Raw genomic sequence first — 19,539 nt, 5'->3', positions numbered from 1 at the left:
ACTTTCCTTGCAAGCTTATTTTGTGTGCTAGTGTATTTTTGTATATACTCCATATATTTTCCATAGTCTCATAGCAGTTATGATAAGACTACAATAAATGGCCTCCAGAGTATGCATCACCATACATTTTGTCCAGTGTTTACTCAGGATACACTGTGAAAACTATGTAAGCACAGACTCTGTTGGCCATTTTTTAAGTTCTAAAGTAATTACTATGGGATTACAAGAGCATAGAGAGACATTGTAGCAACTTTGTGATGCGAATCCCTGGCATAGCTGGAAATCAAGTGATGCAGCCCAGCACATTAATGCAGACAGATTTGTCTATAAATCAAATACCTTGTGTACACTAAAGTGTTAAATAGGGTTGCTCGGAATTGAAATTACGAGTAGCACTTTCTGCCCGCAGGAGGGGGGGTTGTTAACTTACCTACGCCGCCTTAGCGGATGCGCTCTATTCCTGTTCATCGTCACTCCCATGCTTCCTTCTTCTGGGTTAAAGGAGGAAGCATGGGGGTGACATTGAAAGTGAGTGGAGTGCATCAGCTAAGAGCGGCAAGGTGAAGTTAACCCCCTCTCACGGGCAGGAAGTACTCCTCGTAACTTCAATTACGTGCAACCCTAGTATAAAATACACAAAATTATTGCTCAAAACCAGGGATATATTTTTTTTTTTTTTAAAAGAGAGAAAACTTACTGTAACTTACTGAAAAAAATTGGTCTACAATCAATGATATGGCCAGTGATTAAACTCCAGACTGATAGGTTGCTTAAACTAGGATATACTTGATATAGTGGGTCCCTTAAAGTTTGCTATATTATATTGGTTATACATTGTGTATTCATAAAGGTGCAACGGTCGGGACTTGGGAACGGAGTTTAATATAGCTAGAGGTTTTCCATGTCAGAGTTTACTATAACAAGATTCTACTATAGAATATGTTTTCAAAGAAAATTAGAAAAAAGGGGGACTTGTTTAATTGAACCATTGTACTTTTGAGCAGTTCATCAATGTCACAAGGCTTAAAAACGATACAGATAAGGTCAGGTGTAGGTTGACTCTAAATTTACAAACCTACTGGAATTGACACAATCTAAATATTTTGCCCCAAAAACTTGATTTCTGAAGTGGAAAAATAAGACCACCACACACAATCTTTGAGGTCAGGTGCTCAGATTTTATTCCCTGAAGTAGAAGATGATGTAAAATGCTAGTTGATATGTTTGCATTCATAAAAAGTTTTAAGAACGCCTAAGTGGTTAAGAGGCTTGGCCTAAAGCAAGCTCTTTCTCATGCTCTGCTTCCACTATACGGTACAGCTCCATGGTTGTTTTGGCGTCCTCAACAGAAGAATGGCCACCTCTACCTGTCTGCAAAAAAAAAAAAAAAGGGAGGTTGAATTTGAGTAAACATCTGAAAGAAATTAGCTCACCAATTACTAAACTCTCAAGTTGCTTTTCCTAAATAAAAGAGGTTATAGTATGCTAGGCATGATCTCAAAGAAGAAGGGTCAACATTACTGCTTTTGAAAAGTAGTACATTCCCATTACACAGGTCTACTGTCCACTTCTATACCTTGTGACTACCGATTAAGAGCCCGTTCACAGCTAAGCGGGAATCAAGTGATTCCCGCTAACCACAAATTGCTCCCAAGCGCTTATTTGTCCAGTGATTTTTCCGTGTTTATCTCAGAAAAATCACGCCCGCAAAACACTAGCGGAACTCGCTAGCGTTTTGCGATTTGTAGTGTGAACTGAAGTACTTTTTTCATGACATATTAGTACAAGAACCAGCACAAAATGGGGCCAAAAGCGAGCCTACAGAATTATGAGCCTCTATATGTCAATGCAGTGATAGGGACAGTATACATTAGCAATATTTTTTACACAGTGCCATGGTACACAGAGATACTTGATGGCCAAAAAGATAATTTATGTTCATTCAGCTAACAGTCTGACTTCTCACAGGCATCCCCAGTCTTCTGCAACCATTAATACATAGGACATCAGTGGTCAGCCGATGCTCTGCCCTGTGAAGATTAGAAAGCACCCAGCTTTTCTTTCCCCATCAGACCTATGTATCCAGATCAGCTGATATGATCACAAATGACTGCCTCATCCAATCAGGCCTAGTATTTTGTAGTGGCCTTAATAGAATAATCAGGCTAAAAATAAAAAATCAGCTTTACTCACCTGAGGGCTTTCTCCAGCCCCTTGTAGCAGCCTGTCCCACGCTGACCGCTCCACCGCTGTCCCAGGCTCCCCGCACGGTGCAGAGGACGACCTCGAGGTCGTCCTTACTGCGCCTGCGTGAAGCTCCACGGTCAATCATGGCCATGTCCGCGGCGCGCTGCGCAGTAAGGACACAGGCAACGAGGCCATGATTGACAGCGGTGCTTCACGCAGGCGCAGTAAGGAGGTCGTCCTCTGCACCATGCAGGGAGCCCGGGACAGCGTCAGAGAGCGGAGCGGTCAGCGTGGGACAGGCTGCTGCAAGGGGCTGGAGAAAGGCCCAGGTGAGTAAAGCTGATTTTTTATTTTTAGCCTGATGATTCGTTTGTCGAAAGCACAGGTGTCAAACTCCAGTCCTTGAGGGCTATATCAATGCTAGTAAGTGAGAGAACAGAGGCGCCAAAAAGATAAAATAAGCTAACACTTTTAAAATCAAGGAGTGGCAGTGGTGGACTTACCTACTCCAAAGGACATAAACTCCAGTGGAGCTTGGCACAGACCTGGACGGCTTTTTGTTATATACTTCTACCTGACTGTCTGATGAAGCAGGGGGTCACACCTGCGAAACGCGTTACAACCAAGGAGTTTATCAATAAATTTCAATAGTTAAACGTAAACACGTTTGTCTTTATGTACTTTGGAGTAGATAAGTCCACCACTGCCACTCCTTAATTTTAAAAGTTGTAGCTTATTTTATCCATTTGGCGCCTCTGTTCTCTCGCTTATTATTCAAGTCCACCCCTGATGGAGGGGTGATATCCCCATCCTTTTTTCCTATCTACAGAGAGCGACTTATTCCTGAGTGGGAAAAGGTTTATCTTCCCACCTGCATAGATAGTGGTTGCCTAAGCAGTAATCCGGGTTTATCTTTGCAATTTTTCACTTAATACCAGTACCTACTACACTATATCAGGCTCTCGGTTTCCCTGTTATTTCTTTTGTTACAATATCAATGCTAGTGTTTAGGATGGACTGAGAAATTAGGCAGCAAGTTCAACTTAATGAACCACACCTTTCCAGATTCATTCCCATCAAGTCATTTGATCTGTACCGAAAATGTGTGAGGACTTTGGCCCTTGAGGTCTGGAGGTCGACATCCCTAGCTAAAAGTAAGTTAGAAATAGGCACTGGGAGGGGTAGGCTTGGGTTAGGAACAACGAGGGAGTACATCTCTATTTAAAAGAAAGATAAAAAGGACGTTGGGAGGCAACTTGTCAGCTTAAGTATGCCAGTAATATACATGCCAAACAGGCCTTTTCTGTACCCATTGCAGGCAACAAATTTCCACTGAATGTTTTGTCCTAAATAGAAAAAGCACCAGGACTATACAATCTACTTCATAAATGTAGCATAAATATAAATATAAATATAATATATATATATATATATATATATATATATATATATATATATATATATATATATATATATATATATATTCAAGGAACCCTGGGAGTGTTAGAGGTGCCACAGCAATGACCTATATTGACTGAGTGTTAATATGTATTTATTCACACACTTCACAGCCCTCTGTCCACAAATAACCTCAACATCCATCCTCGCCCCAACCTTATTTCCATCCATCTCACCCACAAACACATGCACCCCTAACCTGCGGTCTCTGGAATGCCAGATCCATCCGCAATAAACTTACAGCGGTTCACAACCTCTTCCTCTCCAAATCCCTCACCATCCTTGCACTCACTGAGACATAGCTCACCCGCTCTGACTCTGCCCTCTCCTACAGTGGGCTTCACCTCAGTCACACCCCCAGACCAGACAACAGGACCGGGGGAGGGGTGGGTCTGCTCCTCTCCCCATCCTGCACCTTCTGTGTCCTCACTCCACACTATCCGCCTCTACAGCCCCCTCTCAGCCATTGTTGCGGTCTTATACAGCCCTCCGTCGAGCTCCACAGCACAATTTCTTGACAACCTTGCCTCCTGGCTCCCACACATCCTCTCCTCTGACCTCCCCACCATCATCCTCGGGATCTCAATATTCCCATCGATGAACCCAACAACCCTGTCGTGACCTGGCTACTCACCATAAATAAATAAAATGTCTACATGCTTGCATCGCACACAGAACGGATGTTTTTGTTTTATTCTCTTTATAAATATACTGTATATACTGACGTATAAGCCTAATTTTTCAGCATAAAAAATATGCTGAAAAGTTACCACCTCAGCTTATATCAGAGTCAGTGGAGAAAAACCAATGGTATAGCAGGCAGAGGAGCATAACGATTGTGCACTAGTGATCCTGGTCTTACCAGCTTGCGCCCTGCTGTGTCCGTGGCCCTCCACCCCTACAACATGGTGTGCAGAGTGCGCTGCTCAAGACTACCTGTGTCCCCTGGCATGTGGAGCGGAGCGTGTAATGTGTCAGTGGTGCAATAAGTGGGGATTCTTCCTGTGTGGAAATTGCTGTGTCCCTTATCTAGGACGCCATCTAGTGGATTCTTGAGACACAGCTGTATGATCCTGGAGCACATCTGGCTATTGGGAGGGGGATGACTAATACTGGGGGAACATCTAGCTACTGCGGAGGGGGCTTTATTGGGGAGCTGCTTATACGTGAGTCAATCACCTTTTTCTGGTTTCTGTGGGAAAAGTGGGTACCACGGCTTATACACGGGTCAGCTTATATGCGAGTATATACGGTGATTATATATATATATATATATATATACACATACATATACATACATATATACATATATATACATACATACATACATATATACATACATACATACATACACACACACACACATATTTAGCCCAGTTGACACTTAACCTCCCTAGCGGTATTGACAGTTACACACGTCAATACAAAACATGCTGCGAACGTGCATACACATCAATACTTTCCTGCACTGTATACTAGACTCTTGCTTGACACATTTTGGCAAGTTACAGGAAAAAAAGGTTATGAAAATTAATTTGATCACCTTTTGCACAGAAATACTGGGGAAATTGAATGCCAGGGAGATTAAGGTACAGATTTAGGTGACTGTCTTAAAGGGAAGGTTCGGGGAGGGCTGTAAAAAAATAAAAATCAAAATCCACTTACCTGGGGCTTCCTCCAGCCCGTGGCAGGCAGGAGGTGCCCTCGCCGCCGCTCCGCAGGCTCCCGGTGGCCTCCGGTGGCCGACCCGACCTGGCCAGGCCGGCTGCCAGGTCGGGCTCTTCTGCACTCCAAATGCCGGCACTTCTGCGTCCCACGCGGACGCGCTGACGTCATCGGACGTCCGCCGGGCTGTACTGCGCAGGCGCAGAACTACTGCGCCTGCGCAGTACAGCCCGGCGGACGTCCGATGACGTCAGCGCGTCCACGTGGGACGCAGAAGTGCCGGCATTTGGAGCGCAGAAGAGCCCGACCTGGCAGCCGGCCTGGCCAGGTCGGGTCGGCCACCGGGAGCCTGCGGAGCGGCGGCGAGGGCACCTCCTGCCTGCCACGGGCTGGAGGAAGCCCCAGGTAAGTGGATTTTTATTTTTATTTTTTTACAGCCCTCCCCGAACCTTCCCTTTAATGTAGATTTGCTGCCAGTGAGCAGAGGCTTATGTGAGTGATTTTATGTAGAGTAGTAGGGGCACAGCTCCTCACACCAGGGATTAGAAGATGGGAGAATTAATACCTGTATATCTTTGTGGAGAAGCTGTTTGGCCAAACGCTTCAGTGACACAATCTCCTTCTCTGGAAACCCTGCCTTGCGATTAAGTGATGGAATTTTTGACGTATCCCGAGTCATCTCCTTTGGGTGGAAATATCCTAAGGCTTTGTAATCATTATGGATGGCGTGGCCAATCACAATCTTACCACGGAGGATCTTTAAGATCTGCAGAAGGACAAGAACATAAAATAGAAAAAAAAATTACCAAACACAATTTTCCCAGAACTCAAAGTAGTAGAAACTGAATACTTACCTCAGTAGCGGGAAGCCTCTGGATAGTCCGGAGGCTTCCCCCATCGCTGGAACCCACAAAATATATTTGACAAGCTTTGTGGAATATTTTCTCATGGCCACGCTCCCATCAATGTATGAGCACGGCCGCACTGCACAGCTGAAAGTACGGGTCATGCAGTGGCAGGGAGCCGCTCGTGCACCGTTTTCTCCTCCATACACGAGTGGATTTGTACTGCGGAGCATGTGTAAGCCTTACTTGTGCCTGTACAGTGCGGCCGTGCTAATATACGGATGTGAGCGCATCTACAAAGCAGAAACAGGTCCCAACGAGCAGGCTGATAGAAAAATCCTCAGAATTATCAAGGGGCTCCCCTCTACTGAGGTAACAATTTACTGTATAATCTGGCATAGAAGACTACTTTTTTACCCAAGAAAACCTTCTCAAAAGTTGGGGGTTGTCTTATAGGGTGGGGGCTGTAACTTCCGAGCCGGACTGAAGAAACTGCGGTTGACTCATACGGTGGGGGGAACCCAAAACGTTTTGAGGCCACATCCCTACCATACACGGCAACTGTATGAAAGCAGCAAGGGCGGTGATGTACAGGTATGGTAGAAGAAAATCCACTCCCCAGGATTCCTGGAAAGAAGTGACTTAACTATGTCCCAATGACGAAGTGAGGGGGCACCTCACTGGGAAGGTGTAAGTGAAGGGTGGAGCAAGCTGCAGGTGTCCGGAACGCCCAGGGTATGGGGAAAGAAACCAAACCAAAGAGCGGCGCTGTGCCCAGAAAAACATTCCTCTTTCACCCATCTCGCCCGCCCTTGTATCTTATTAGCGTACATCCTTTTCTGCCTCTCAGATCTCACTCCTGAGGACTGCAGTGAAGCGGCGCAGGCGAGCATGTGCGAGATCTGAGAGGCAGAGAAGGAGGTAATAGTATACAAAGGTGGGCCAGACGGATGAAAGAGGCGTGTTTCACGCTACCGCTCTGATAGTCTTGGAGACAGGGTATACTGGGTACACACATACAGTACAGCACCAGTATCCGTACCTGTTTATACAGTACTAGTAGACCCAAGTCCGCTTAAAAACGGGCTCTAGGGTCTGTTTCTCCCCGCCGCATGTTACTGCGCGCGCGCACCCGCCGCACACCCAGCCGCCTGTTCACACGCCTGCCCGGCTCCCTGGCCCCGTCCTCCTGTCTCTGTGAGGCTGGGTCCGTGCTGCGCACATGCGCAGTAGCAAAAACACGGACCAGCTACACAGAGACAGCACACGCAGGGACACAGGGGTTTTATTACAGAGGACAGCACCAGTACATACAGTACAGTATACAAATGTCCAAGCGTCAAGAGGGGTAGTCTTATAGGGCGAGTATATCGCAAAATGTATATATTAAAGCGGTTTAACACCCAGCATTACAACTTTGCTTTAAAAGATTGCTTACAGCTTACAAACTATTATGCCAGATTTTTTTTAAGCAGAAATTCACTGAATGGGTTAAACATGACATTTTAGTGTTGGATTTTACTAGGAATCCGCATCCGTTCTTATCTTTAGTTACAAATGTATCTTTATTTGGAATACAAATAGACCTTTGAAAAGCCTGCCGGGGAAGCCCTCTTTGTTCTCTCAGAGCAGTGTTTGTTTGTTACATTGTAGATAGATACATTTGTAACTAAACAAGCAAGCGGAGGAGGATTTCTAGCTAAATGCAGCACTAAAATGTCATGTTTAATCCATTCAGTGAATTTCTGCTAAAAAAAAAAAATCTGGCATAATAGTTTATAAGCTGTAAGCAATCTTTTAAAGCAAAGTTGAAATGCTGGGTGTTAGACCACTTTAACTGGAAAAGTTGGGGGTCGTCTTATACACCGGAATATACGGTACCTTTTATTTTTTTTTCCCGTCACAGGTTTGCTTTAAAATGAACTAAGCCACTAACCTTACAAACTGATCCCACAATAAGGCTGCATTTGATTAGCTTTACTGTTCCCAAACTGAAGATCCCTCACCCTCTTATTAGTGAGTGGTTCTCATGTATCCTGAGGAACAGTAGTTGTCTCACTTTCAGTAGCACCAATGCAGTAGTTGGGACAATCATGCAGACTAGAAATGCTTGTCAATATAAAAACTTACAGGCACTTCCTGTGCATGTCCAGGTCCACTTTAACAGGGAACCTAAACTGAGAGGGATATGGATGTTTTCTTTTAAACAATACCAGTTGCCTGGCAGTCCGGCTGAGCTCTTTAGCTGCAGTAGAGCTGAATCACAGACCTGAAACAAGCATGGAGCTAATCCAGTCTGACTTCAGTCAGAGCACCTGATCTGTATGCTTGTTCAGGGGCTGTGGCTAAAAGTATTAGAGACATCGGATCAGCAGGAGAGTCAGGCAACTGGTATTATTTTAAAAGGGAAAAAAAACAACCATATCCTTCTCAGTTTAGGTTCCCTTTAAGGAATTAATTCTGTGTGGCAGATGATACCCAATTATGTGGGGGATGCTGTAACTGGACACCAGCACTGGGAAATCTTTAAAGAACAACTGAAGTGTGAATATGGATGCTGCCATATTAATTTCCTTTTAAACAATAGCAGTTGCCTGGAATCCCTGCTGATCTATTTGGCTGCAGTTGTGTCTAAATAACACCAGAAACAAGCATGCAGCTAATCTTGTCAAATTTGACAATAATGTCAGAAACACCTGATCTGCATATGGTTGTTCAGGGTCTATAGTCAAAAGTATTAGAGGCAGAGGATCGGCAGGACAGCCAGGCAACTAGTATTGCTTAAAAGGAAATAAATATGGCAGCCTCCATATCCCTCTCCCTTCAGTTGTCCTTTAAGTGGCTATTTTTTTGTTTATGAGGTAGATACAAGCGGTTATATACATTGCACAGGCTGCTGGTAAAGAAGACGCACATGTAAACAACAGACAACCAGGGGAGAGATTTTCAAATATCTTTAGGGAGCAAAATAACTACCGTATATACCCGCGTATAAGCCGAGTTTCTGGACACAAAAGTGGGGTCTCGGCTTATATACGAGTCACCTCCAAAGGGAACCCTCCCCTAGTGCACTAACACCGTCACTTGCATGCTGTGCAACCCGCTGGATGCTGGAGCCGCGGAGTTTACCGGGACCCGTTAATGGACAGCGGGGAGATCGGCGCGAGGGGGCTGAGGAGGAAGTTAAACACCACTGGAGCAACTATACAGGGGAAATCCGTGCAGCAGCCAACAGGTGAGAGCAATGCAGTGATGCCTCACGTGACTACATGTTGCTGTCGGGAGAATCCAGGTGCATTCAGTAACAACTTTACACACATGCATAAGACATGCCCCTCCACCCGGGGGGCGGGATGGCCGCCCTCAGCCTGCATTTAACTATGATACCACTCCGCTTGGGTGGACCGGATGGCAGTGGAATGTCAGAAAAGGCTACCTAATCATGTGTAGCTAAATCTGACAGTGTAAAGAGTCATAATAAGCTTCCATTACAGAAGTGTAATCCCGAACTTTCTGCCTCTTGCAAACAATGTGTTCTGGTGACAATGTGTGTGCGTTGCCTGTGCCCTGCAGCTGTGTCCCCAGTCTTCTGAAGCACTCTCCCTCAGGCAGACTGTGGATTGCACTTGACTGGAGACTGATTGCCTGTGCTGAGTGGAGACCAGTCAGCTGTGTCCCCAGTGCTCTGCAGCTGTGTCCTGCATGTCATTCCATGTGCTTTGCCTGTGTGCTGCTACTAGTGTATAAATGGGTAGTGCAGTTATGTGATGCAAAATTGCATTTTATCCTGTGTCCCTGTAGCCAACAGTAGTTGGTCCATTTCCTATACCTGGCTTATACACGAGTCAATCTTTTTTTCCCGTTCCAAAGGTAAAAAGTTGGGGTCGGCTTATACACGAATATATATGGTAATTCATTACTGATCAGGTACAATTTTTGGTTGATGCGGCATATTCATCTTGTAAGTACACTTTTTAACATATTAGATAATTTTCTTTAAACTGATCATATCTACAGATCACATATATACCCTTGTTTGCTTAGAATGGATTTTTTTTCTTTATTTCATTTATCATTTTATGCTACCACAGATGCCTCTCACCTCTTTTTGTGCAGTGACAAACGGAATGGCATTGATCAAATGCTCCCTCCTTATTCCACTCCATTTTGTTCTGTAATCTGTTATGGGGTTGGCCGGCCTAATGTAGTTATCATAAACCACATCTCCGTGGTAACTGACAATGCTGCACCTAGCCAAGGCACTGATGCTCCCTTTCAGTCCAGTACCCACCATCTCACAGTCAATGGCAACGGTTTTGTAACTGAGTGCAGGAGTGGCTGAAGGGATTCCACTTTCAAACTCACTAAGCAAGTTGACATTCTGCTGCTGAAGAGAAGGTTTGAAAGAGTCTTTGGCACCAGAGGCATCAGGTTTGGCTGAGCCAAGTTGGGTGAAATGACCAAGCTTGGAAGCTGTGTCCTTTGAGGTAAACATTTTATTGTTAGAATGAATGGAACTAGTGTCTACTCTCACGTTCAACATGCCAGACTGGCTTGAAGTCCCTGCAGTGACTATTCTAGAGGATGTGAATGGCTCTTCCTGCTGGTGTGAATGGAATATATTGCTGTTTGATTTCTCTGGCCTCTGACCGAGGTTCCTGTATGCTCCTGGCTGTCCATTTTGTTTGCCATGGTCCCATGACTTTGACTGGTGCCCTATAGGATTGTTGGGTCCCTGCAGAGGTAACTGCTTCTGTTTTAAGTACCCCCTTTTTTCCAAAAACTTCCTCTTTTTAATGAAACGCTGGTGCTTGTGATTCCTGTGTTCAGCCTGTCTGTTCGAAGGACCTCCGGACATATCCAAGTTTAAAAACATATCCGCCATGATAGATTATACCACCTCTTTGCAAACAGATTAAATATGGACATATGAATAGTTTTTAACTTTAAGAAGGAGTTAAAAAAAAAATCGGAGACACAGAGCTGGACACAAACGTCATTACCTAGGGGGAAACTAAAAAACATCAAGCATCAATACATTGTCATTTAACTCTGAAATATCGATTAATACATGAAAAATGAATGATAAAAGTAGTATAAGAAATAAAAACAATAAATGTGCTTGAGCAACATAACATGCTAAATAGCCAAGCAATCATTTCAGATTAAAAATATGACTAACATATGACAACATGTGGTACATGCAACCCTGGGGGTATTTGGATTATGTTGTGGTGGTATTCAAACTTGTTAGTTAAACTGTAACACTAAGGTTGAAGGTAAAAATAAAAAATATAAACGATAATCCATGTATAAATACGCATAAATACATATTTTAGTTAAATAAAAGCATAACATGTTTGAAATGCATTAAGATGCAAATATTAGGTATTCCTAACAAATATACATGAGTCAAGAGGATACTTAAAGGACCACTATCGCAAAATATTGTAATGTTTAACCTCCTTGGCGGTAACCCCGTGTGTGACACGGGGTAAGCCGCCGGAGGGTGGCGCTCAGGCCCTGCTGGGCCGATTTACATAATTATTTTTTTCAAACACGTAGCTAGCACTTTGCTAGCTGCGTGTTTGCTCTGAACGCTGCCGCCCGCCGCGGAAACAGGCCCCCCCCCGCATACCCCTTGCGCAGCCTGGCCAATCGCCGCCAGACTGCGCTATGGGGTGGATCGGGACTCCCCGTGACGTCACTCCATTTGTCACCATGGCGACGGGGGAAGCCCTCAAGGAAATCCCGTTCAGAACGGGATTTCCTTATGGGCAAGCGGCGCCGGCGGCGATCGGAGGGGACGGGTGGACGCCGCGGGGAAGGGGGAAAGCATGTAGCTAGCGCTAGGCTAGCTACATGGTAAAAAAAAAAAAAAAAAGGCGAAAAAAACCCTCCCGCGGCTGCGCAGCCGCACAAATCATACCGCCAGGGGGGTTAAAATAGGTATACACATACTTCTAAGAGGTACTTTTTGTCCAGGTTAAATGCACTAGAAATGACTTTACTCCTATGCTGCTGTCACAGTAAAAATCTGACAGGCTTGTGGACAAGTCCATCTTCTCATGGGGGGATGCTCAATATTTCCTATATTCTTTACAAAAGCACTCTCTGAAAGGATGTATGCAAAGATGTCAGCTAGCCTGCCTACTCATATGTACACTATTCTGGCAATTGGATTTATTATTTAGTAAATGCTTTTGAAAATCAGGAAAACCCTGTGAATCCACCACGAGAAGGTGGACTAGATCAAAAACCTGTCAGATTTTTTTCTGCTTACTGTAATCGACAGGAACATAAAAGAAAAATAATGTATAGGATCTCTCATCCTTTTTTTGTCTTGGAATTGTCAGCCAGGCAATATGCATTGCATAAAGGGGGTCCTATAAAGAGGGGCCATGCGCTGGTCTGGAAAAAGTTCCTGGGAGCCTCTGGACCATTTGAAGGTTTCCCACTACTTAGGTAAGTATCTAACTTTTGTATTTTTTGTGTGAATTCAGTCAGTAGATTAATCCAGCATTAAAAATGAGCCACCTGATTGGGAGAACATGTAGTTCCTGCCTGCGCTACCCCTGCTGCCTGACATGGATAGCCCACGGAGACTCCTCCTGGGACAGGAAGACAAACAGAGGAGCTTTGCAGAATGGTAACCTCATGAGGTGCCCACACAATTACTCGATTTCCCACCGATAGACAGCAGATTCGATCACTGTGATCCGCGAATCTGCTGTGAAATCGAAACCCTGACCAATCGACCGATTTCCATCCAAAATCGATCTATCCCGTCAATCTGTCCTCACGGAAAATTTCGCTCGATCGCCAGCGGGTCGGGAGTGCATCGATGGCGGCATTCGAATGTCCGACGACCGATGCTAGTGGCAATACATTACCTGTTCCGCCGGCACGTGTCCCTGCGGTCTCTTCTGGGCTCCGGCTGGCTTCATTTTACTTCCTGTTGGGGGAAGTTTAAAGAGGCACTTAAGTCATAAAAAAAATGAATTTTACTCACCTGAGGCTTCCCTCAGCCCCCTGCAGCTGATCGGTGCCCTCGCAGTGTCTCTCTGATCCTCCCGTCCCCGCCGGCGACCACTTCCGGTTTCGCCGTCAGGACACGACAGGCATGGAAACATGAGTGATTCTTCGCGTTCCCAGCCACAATATCGCCACCTATGCTGCTATTGCGGCTGGGGGGGGGGGGGGAGGAGACAGACAAGTCTCATGCTGAGATTGTCAGATAGATGTCCTGGGAAAAATGAGTAACTACTAATGCTGCATACACACTTGAGATAAAAGTCTTTGGAAAAGGCAAGATCACAGACCAATTTTACCCCATTCCATGTAGTATGAGAGCCATACTCTACACAGTCTATTCTATGGAGCTGCACTCCCCATCAGCTAAAATCTTTGCAAGATGCTGCACACACAGATGCCCGTACACACTCAAAAGATCATTATCTGCAAAAGATCTCTTCCTGCTAAATATCCATTCCTGCAAAATGCATTCATAGTCTATGAGATCTGCAGATCCTCATACACACCTTGTTTAACAGACTTCATCTGCATATCTCGCAATCATCTGCAGATCTGAAAATCCATCCTGGTGGATCTGATCTGCAGATGATTGCCTGTTAAACAAGGTGTGTATGATGATCTGCAGATCTCATAGACTATGAATGCATTTTGCAGGAATGGATCTTTTGCAGGAACAGATCTTTTGCAGATACTGATTTTTTGAGTGTGTACGGGCATCTTTGTGTGCAGCATCTTGCAAAGATTTTAGCTGATGGGGAGTGCAGCTCCATAGAATAGACTGTGTAGAGCAGGGGTCTCAAACTCAATTTACCTGGGGGGCCGCAGGAGGCAAAGTCAGATTGAGGCTGGGCCGCATAAGGGATTTCACAATCGCGGCGCATCGCCGCCTATGCCCACCCCTCTCACTCTTCCTTCACAGAGAGGGGCGGGGAGAGGCGGCGATCCGTGCAGCGATTGACATGAGGAGGGGCAGAGCTGAAGCTGAAAGCTCTGCCCCTTCCAGGAAATGCCGGCGGATTGCCCCCGGGCGATTTGGGGGCTCTGCAGCCCTCGTTTAGCGGCGGATTACTTGGGAGCACTGAAGCGAACTATAAGGAAGCTTTTGCCGTCGAGGGCCACAAAATATTGTATCGAGGGCCGCAAATGGCCCGCGGGCCGCGAGTTTGAGACCCCTGGTGTAGAGTACGGCTCTCATACTACATGGAATGGGGTAAAATTGGTCTGTGATCTTGCCTTTTCCAAAGACTTTTATCTCAAGTGTGTAAGCAGCATAAGGTCCATATGCAATTAGTTTTTGCACCTGAGCTTCCTCCTAGGAGAAAATTTTTCTTCTTGCATATGAATATCAGCCATACATAGCACCCTGATGATCCATTTGAGAAAAGGAAAAGATTTCTCATGAGAAAGGGGGTATCAGCTACTGATTGGGAGGAAGTTCAATCCTTGGTCACGGTTTTTTTTTAAGTTCAGTTCACTTATAGCAACTGTACTCCTAGTAGAGTACACAGAATACCATTGCTAAGGTAGCAAGGAGAAGCAAATTACTGTAAGGGCTGATTCACACTACAAGAGCTATTTAAACGCTAGAGCTTTTACAAAATCACATCGCTCTAGTGTGAACACACACATAGGCTAACATTAGCAAAAGCTTTTAAAACCACAAAGCGATTAGAAAAGCTCTTGTAGTGTGAACGAGCCCTTAGGGCCCATTCACACTAGAAGCGCTTATCTGAGTGTTTTGCGATTGATTAGCGGTTTTTAAAATCGCTCCCATTCATTGTCATTAATATCGCGGTAAAATCGCTGCAATTTCCACGTACACGATTGCAAAATCGCAACGATTTTTCTGCGATTTTAATTAAAGTGAATGGGAGCAATTTAATAGAAAAACACACCAATCAATCGCAAAACACTCAGAAAAGCGCTTCTACTATGAATGGGCCCTGAGGGTTGGATGTCCTTAGCTGGCTGCAGATTTAAAAGTAAAAATTTTAATAGCATTAAATAGCAAAAAATTGTGTGCAGTCTTATGTCTTACATTGCCATCTAAAATGTACTGCCGCTATAAAGTTTTTGTCAAGTCATTACACGAATGATAAAACAAACACTCTGTGCTCAGAACAATGTCAGCCCAGCAAACAGAAGCCACAGATAGGAAGCGATGTGCATCCCAGTGTAGCGCATAAGGCTGGGGTCTATCCTGTGGGGAGGGAGGCGGAAATACTGCCACTTCGAGCGGGACAGACTAGGAATGACAAGACACTGCACCCACGGGGATGATAAGGGCAAAGGAGGGGGCTCCCTCAGTGGCAAACCCAGGATTTTCAGGGGGTATTCCTGAAAGGTTTGGAAGCACTTGTGCCCCAGAGTGCTTCCGAAAATGCACTGCTCCGTACTGCGCATGAACAAGTTGGAAATAATCAATCTGACAGTAAATCTGACAGAAAATTTCATCAGGTGTACCTAGCATCAAAACTAACAACTCTCTAAAATTAGTGAGCAAATGCTGTAAGAATCAGTTATTAAAGAGACTCTGTAACATGAAAAACATCCCCTGGGGGGTACTCACCTCGGGTGGGGGAAGCCTCGGGATCCTAATGAGGCTTCCCACGCCGTCCTCTGTCCCACGGGGGTCTCGCCGCAGCCCTCCGAACAGCCGGCGACTGTGCCGACTGTCAGTTCAATATTTACCTTTGCTGGCTCCAGCGGGGGCGCTGTGGCGACTTTCGGCACGGAAATAGACGGAAATACCCGATCTCCGTCGGGTCCGCTCTACTGCGCAGGCGCCGGAAACTTGCGCCTGCGCAGTAGAGCAGACCCGACGGCGATCGGGTATTTCCGCCTACTTCGGCGCCGACAGCCATCAGAGCGCCTGCGCAGGAGCCAGGAAGGTAAATATTGCGTCACCGCTGTACGGAGGGCTACAGCGAGACCCCCGAGGGACGCAGGACGGCGTGGGAAGCCTCATTAGGATCCTGAGGCTTCCCCCACCCGAGGTGAGTACCCCCCAGGGGCCGTTTTGTCGTTACAGTTCCTCTTTAAGCATTGGTGAATATCCAGTGGAGTTCTACATCTAAGGTGTATAAATAAAGAAATAAAAAGACCAACAGATGTTTGTGAATAAATATGTGTTTATATATTAAGATCATTATGTGATATAAAAGTTCATGTGTACAGGTCCTTCTTTCTTTTATTCATATATCTGTTAAACAAAGTATGTTTTATGTATACAGTGTCTTGTTTTTATACATATAATATGTCTGTGACATATGTTTAATTTTTGAAAAAATTCCAATAAAAAATTATTGAAACAAAAAAACTAACACCTCTCACATGTCTAGCTGCTATTGTACCACACACTACCACCCAGTTAGATAAGAATCTGCCTATTTCCAACGTGACAAGTGTGGTGGTGGTGGGAGAGAGAGATGGTATCACAGGAAGAAGAGATGTGAAAGAGATGGAGACACAAACACATGAAGCGAGAGAGAGACACACACATGGAGAGGTGATCAGAGAGGAGAGAAAGCCCATGTGGTGTACAGGGAGTGACATACTGTATTAGGAGAGGCAGCTAAGAGGTGCAGAACAAAGAAAACATTGAGACAGAGAGGATGCACACAAACACACTGAGATGCAGACAAGGAGGATGAATATGTACAGAGCTATCAGCTAAATGAAAGTTACTATTCGGTCAGACACACACATCTACTATGTAGGGAGATTAGCACAGGGACAAGCAATTTAGATCACTCCATGGAGGTGGATAACTTGCAAATTACCTTGCATCATGGAGGAGAAGTTCCACTCTAGCTGACCCTACTCAGGGGCGTAGCAATAGGGGTTGCAGAGGTAGCGACCGCATCGGGGCCCTTGGGCCAGAGGGGCCCCGAAGGGCCCTTCCTCAACTACAGTATTAGCTCTCTATTGGTCCTGTGCTGGTAATAATCACTTCTATAGATACTTTGAATACTAGTAATCATTAACAAACTGCTCCCCATCCCCTTCTTGCACCTCTGACACTGTAGTTGCCATTGGCAGATTTTGGTGTGCCGTATCAATTGTTATGTATAGAGTGCTTGGGGGGCCCCATTGTAAAACTTGCATCGGGGCCCACAGATCCTTAGCTACGCCACTGACCCTACTGTTCTGGGCAGCCTGAAAGTGATCCTCTCACTCTCTCTCCGGGCACAGGTAAGCAGCAAGGGAGCTGAATGAGCAAACGAGTCATCAGCACTGATCATTCGTTCACTGACTTGCTGTAAGTAATATTGTTTTTGCATGTCGGGTTTCCGGGTGCACCACCAATCATTTCTAGCAGTGCGCCAGGGAGTCCTGTGGACGCTTGTGCAGTACTAGATCAGCACTTGTGACACCGGACTACAGGCTTGGGGGTAGGATTCCGGGCATATGGTAACCCCCCCCCCCCCCTTCATGCACAAGCTCCTGCTATCTGGGGGTCATAAACAGATGTGATTTGGGGAACTCACCACAAGTGGAGGCCGGGGCGGAAGAGAAACAAAGAAATGTCTTCCGGCCTCTAACGTCATTTCCCCCATAGAAGGGTAGGAAGGGAGATGAAGATACACCAGGAAGGAAAGTGAGTGCTGGGGAAATGGGCTGTACAAGACAAGTCAACGCAGGGTAGGGGATTAATACGTTACCATGATGTCTGCATTTATAACATCTGATTTACATTTCTAGCACCTTATATTAGAAGCTTGTTGTTTTTTTTTTTAATTACAATTACAAATTTTGTTTAGGAGGCAAAAATAAGTTGTTTCCCTGTTTAGAAATGAGAATTAGATTTCCACTGTTTTTCGATCTACTGGAATTGAAGTTAGTGGAAAATGAACTAGGACTTTATAGGAACTAGGGAGTCAATCAGATTAAAAAGTAAACGAGCTGTCAGTTTATCGATTAATTCCATAAAAATCTGATAAACTCAGGTAAATGTCTGGTTCAGGCATTGTTAATTACAGTAATTGTGGAACGAAATAAAAAAGATATGACTGTTATATAGTCTGTTCCATCAGCTTGCAACCAAATAAGATTGAGTCTGAGAAGGCTGCACAGCCTAAAGCTTGCTTAAGGTAGCCATACACTGGTCGATGTGCCATTAGATCGACCAGCTGACAGATCCCTATCTGATCGAATCTGATCAGAGAGGGATTGTATGGCTGCCTTTACTGCAAACAGATTGTGAATCGATTTCAGCCTGAAACCGATTCACCATCTGCTGAGCTGCTCCTGCCGCCTGTCCCCCCCCCCCCCCCCCCCCGTATACATTACCTGACGCTGGCTCCCGGGCATCTTCTCCGCATTGCACGGCTCTGTTCCGGATCCATTACGGCGCTTCCTGTGTTACTCCGTGACCAGGAAGTTCAAATAGAGCGCCCTCTATTAGAACTTCCTGGTCACTGCAGTGACACAGGAAGCGCCGGGATGGATGGAGCCGGAACAGAGCCGTGCAGCACGGAGAAGACGCCCGGGAGCCAGCCTCAGGTAATGTATACCTGATCGGATCGGCCGCCGCTAGCGACGCGCACTTTACCCGCGGGCGATCGAGGGTAATTTCCCGCACGGCGCGATCGACGGACCGATCCGATTCCGGGAGGGAATCGGATTGGCGGCTGCGTTTACCGCGAACGATTGGCAGCAGATTTGATCCCAGGATCGAATCTGCTGTCGAAACGGCCGGGAATCGAGCCAGTGTATGGCTACCTTTACTCTCATTCTTTTAAGTTAGCCAATAAATGGTATTATCCTAAAGGTAGCCATACACTGGCTCGATTCCCGGCTCCATCCATCCCGGCGCTTCCTGTGTCACTGCAGTGACCAGGAAGTTCTAATAGAGGGCGCTCTATTTGAACTTCCTGGTCACGGAGTAACACAGGAAGCGCCGTAATGGATCCGGAACAGAGCCGTGCAATGCGGAGAAGATGCCCGGGAGCCAGCGTCAGGTAATGTATACGGGGGGGGGGGGGGACAGGCGGCAGGAGCAGCTCAGCAGATGGTGAATCGGTTTCAGGCTGAAATCGATTCACAATCTGTTTGCAGTAAAGGCAGCCATACGATCCCTCTCTGATCAGATTCGATCAGATAGGGATCTGTCAGCTGGTCGATCTAGTGGCACATCGACCAGTGTATGGCTACCTTTATTCAAAACTTCTTGCTTTTTTTATTTTTTTTTTATGGCTAACGCACTACAATACTCTACTGCTACGACTATGTTAAAATGTCATCTGTACGATGACATTTTAACATAGTCGTAGCAGTAGAGTATTGTAGTGCGTTAGCCATAAAAAAAAAAAAATAAAAAAAGCAAGAAGTTTTGAATAAAGGTTAA

The 19,539-nt window shown here is 45.5% G+C and overlaps 2 protein-coding genes across 3 annotated transcripts in view; one reads left to right on the top strand and one right to left on the bottom strand.

Moving 5' to 3' along the window:
* Positions 1–1,157: 1,157 nt before the first annotated feature.
* ISG20L2 (interferon stimulated exonuclease gene 20 like 2) lies at positions 1,158–17,767 on the bottom strand. The gene is made up of 4 exons (XM_068253560.1): positions 17,681–17,767; positions 10,258–11,169; positions 5,876–6,076; positions 1,158–1,371 (listed from the first exon to the last, which is right to left on the bottom strand). The coding sequence occupies exons 2-4, from the start codon at positions 11,038–11,040 to the stop codon at positions 1,261–1,263; spliced, it is 1,095 nt and encodes a 364-aa protein (XP_068109661.1). The 5' UTR covers positions 11,041–11,169; positions 17,681–17,767; the 3' UTR covers positions 1,158–1,260.
* Positions 17,527–19,539, top strand: part of METTL25B (methyltransferase like 25B) — a 35,039-nt gene continuing 33,026 nt past the window's right edge. The window contains exon 1 of one of the 2 annotated variants that reach the window (XM_068253558.1): positions 17,527–17,790. In XM_068253558.1, coding sequence (XP_068109659.1) covers positions 17,768–17,790 — 23 coding nt within the window. In that variant the 5' untranslated portion in view covers positions 17,527–17,767. Of the gene's footprint in view, positions 17,835–19,539 lie in introns of both variants that reach the window. The other variant, XM_068253557.1, reaches the window with a different exon arrangement.

This window comes from Hyperolius riggenbachi, chromosome 9 (genome assembly GCF_040937935.1).
Source record: "Hyperolius riggenbachi isolate aHypRig1 chromosome 9, aHypRig1.pri, whole genome shotgun sequence".
NCBI classification, from domain to species: domain Eukaryota; kingdom Metazoa; phylum Chordata; class Amphibia; order Anura; family Hyperoliidae; genus Hyperolius; species Hyperolius riggenbachi.
The sequence above is the reverse complement of the archived record's forward strand: the minus strand, read 5'-3'. Positions and strand labels throughout refer to the sequence as shown.

Coding starts and splice junctions, on each gene's coding strand:
- ISG20L2 (XM_068253560.1), bottom strand. CDS start 11,040: ATGGCGGATATGTTTTTAAACTTGGATATGTCCGGAGGTCCTTCGAAC. Junction 6,077..10,257: donor TTGTCACTGCACAAAAAGAG/GTGAGAGGCATC, acceptor GTCCTTCTGCAG/ATCTTAAAGATCCTCCGTGG. Junction 1,372..5,875: donor TTCTCCACAAAGATATACAG/GTATTAATTCTC, acceptor TTTTTTTTGCAG/ACAGGTAGAGGTGGCCATTC.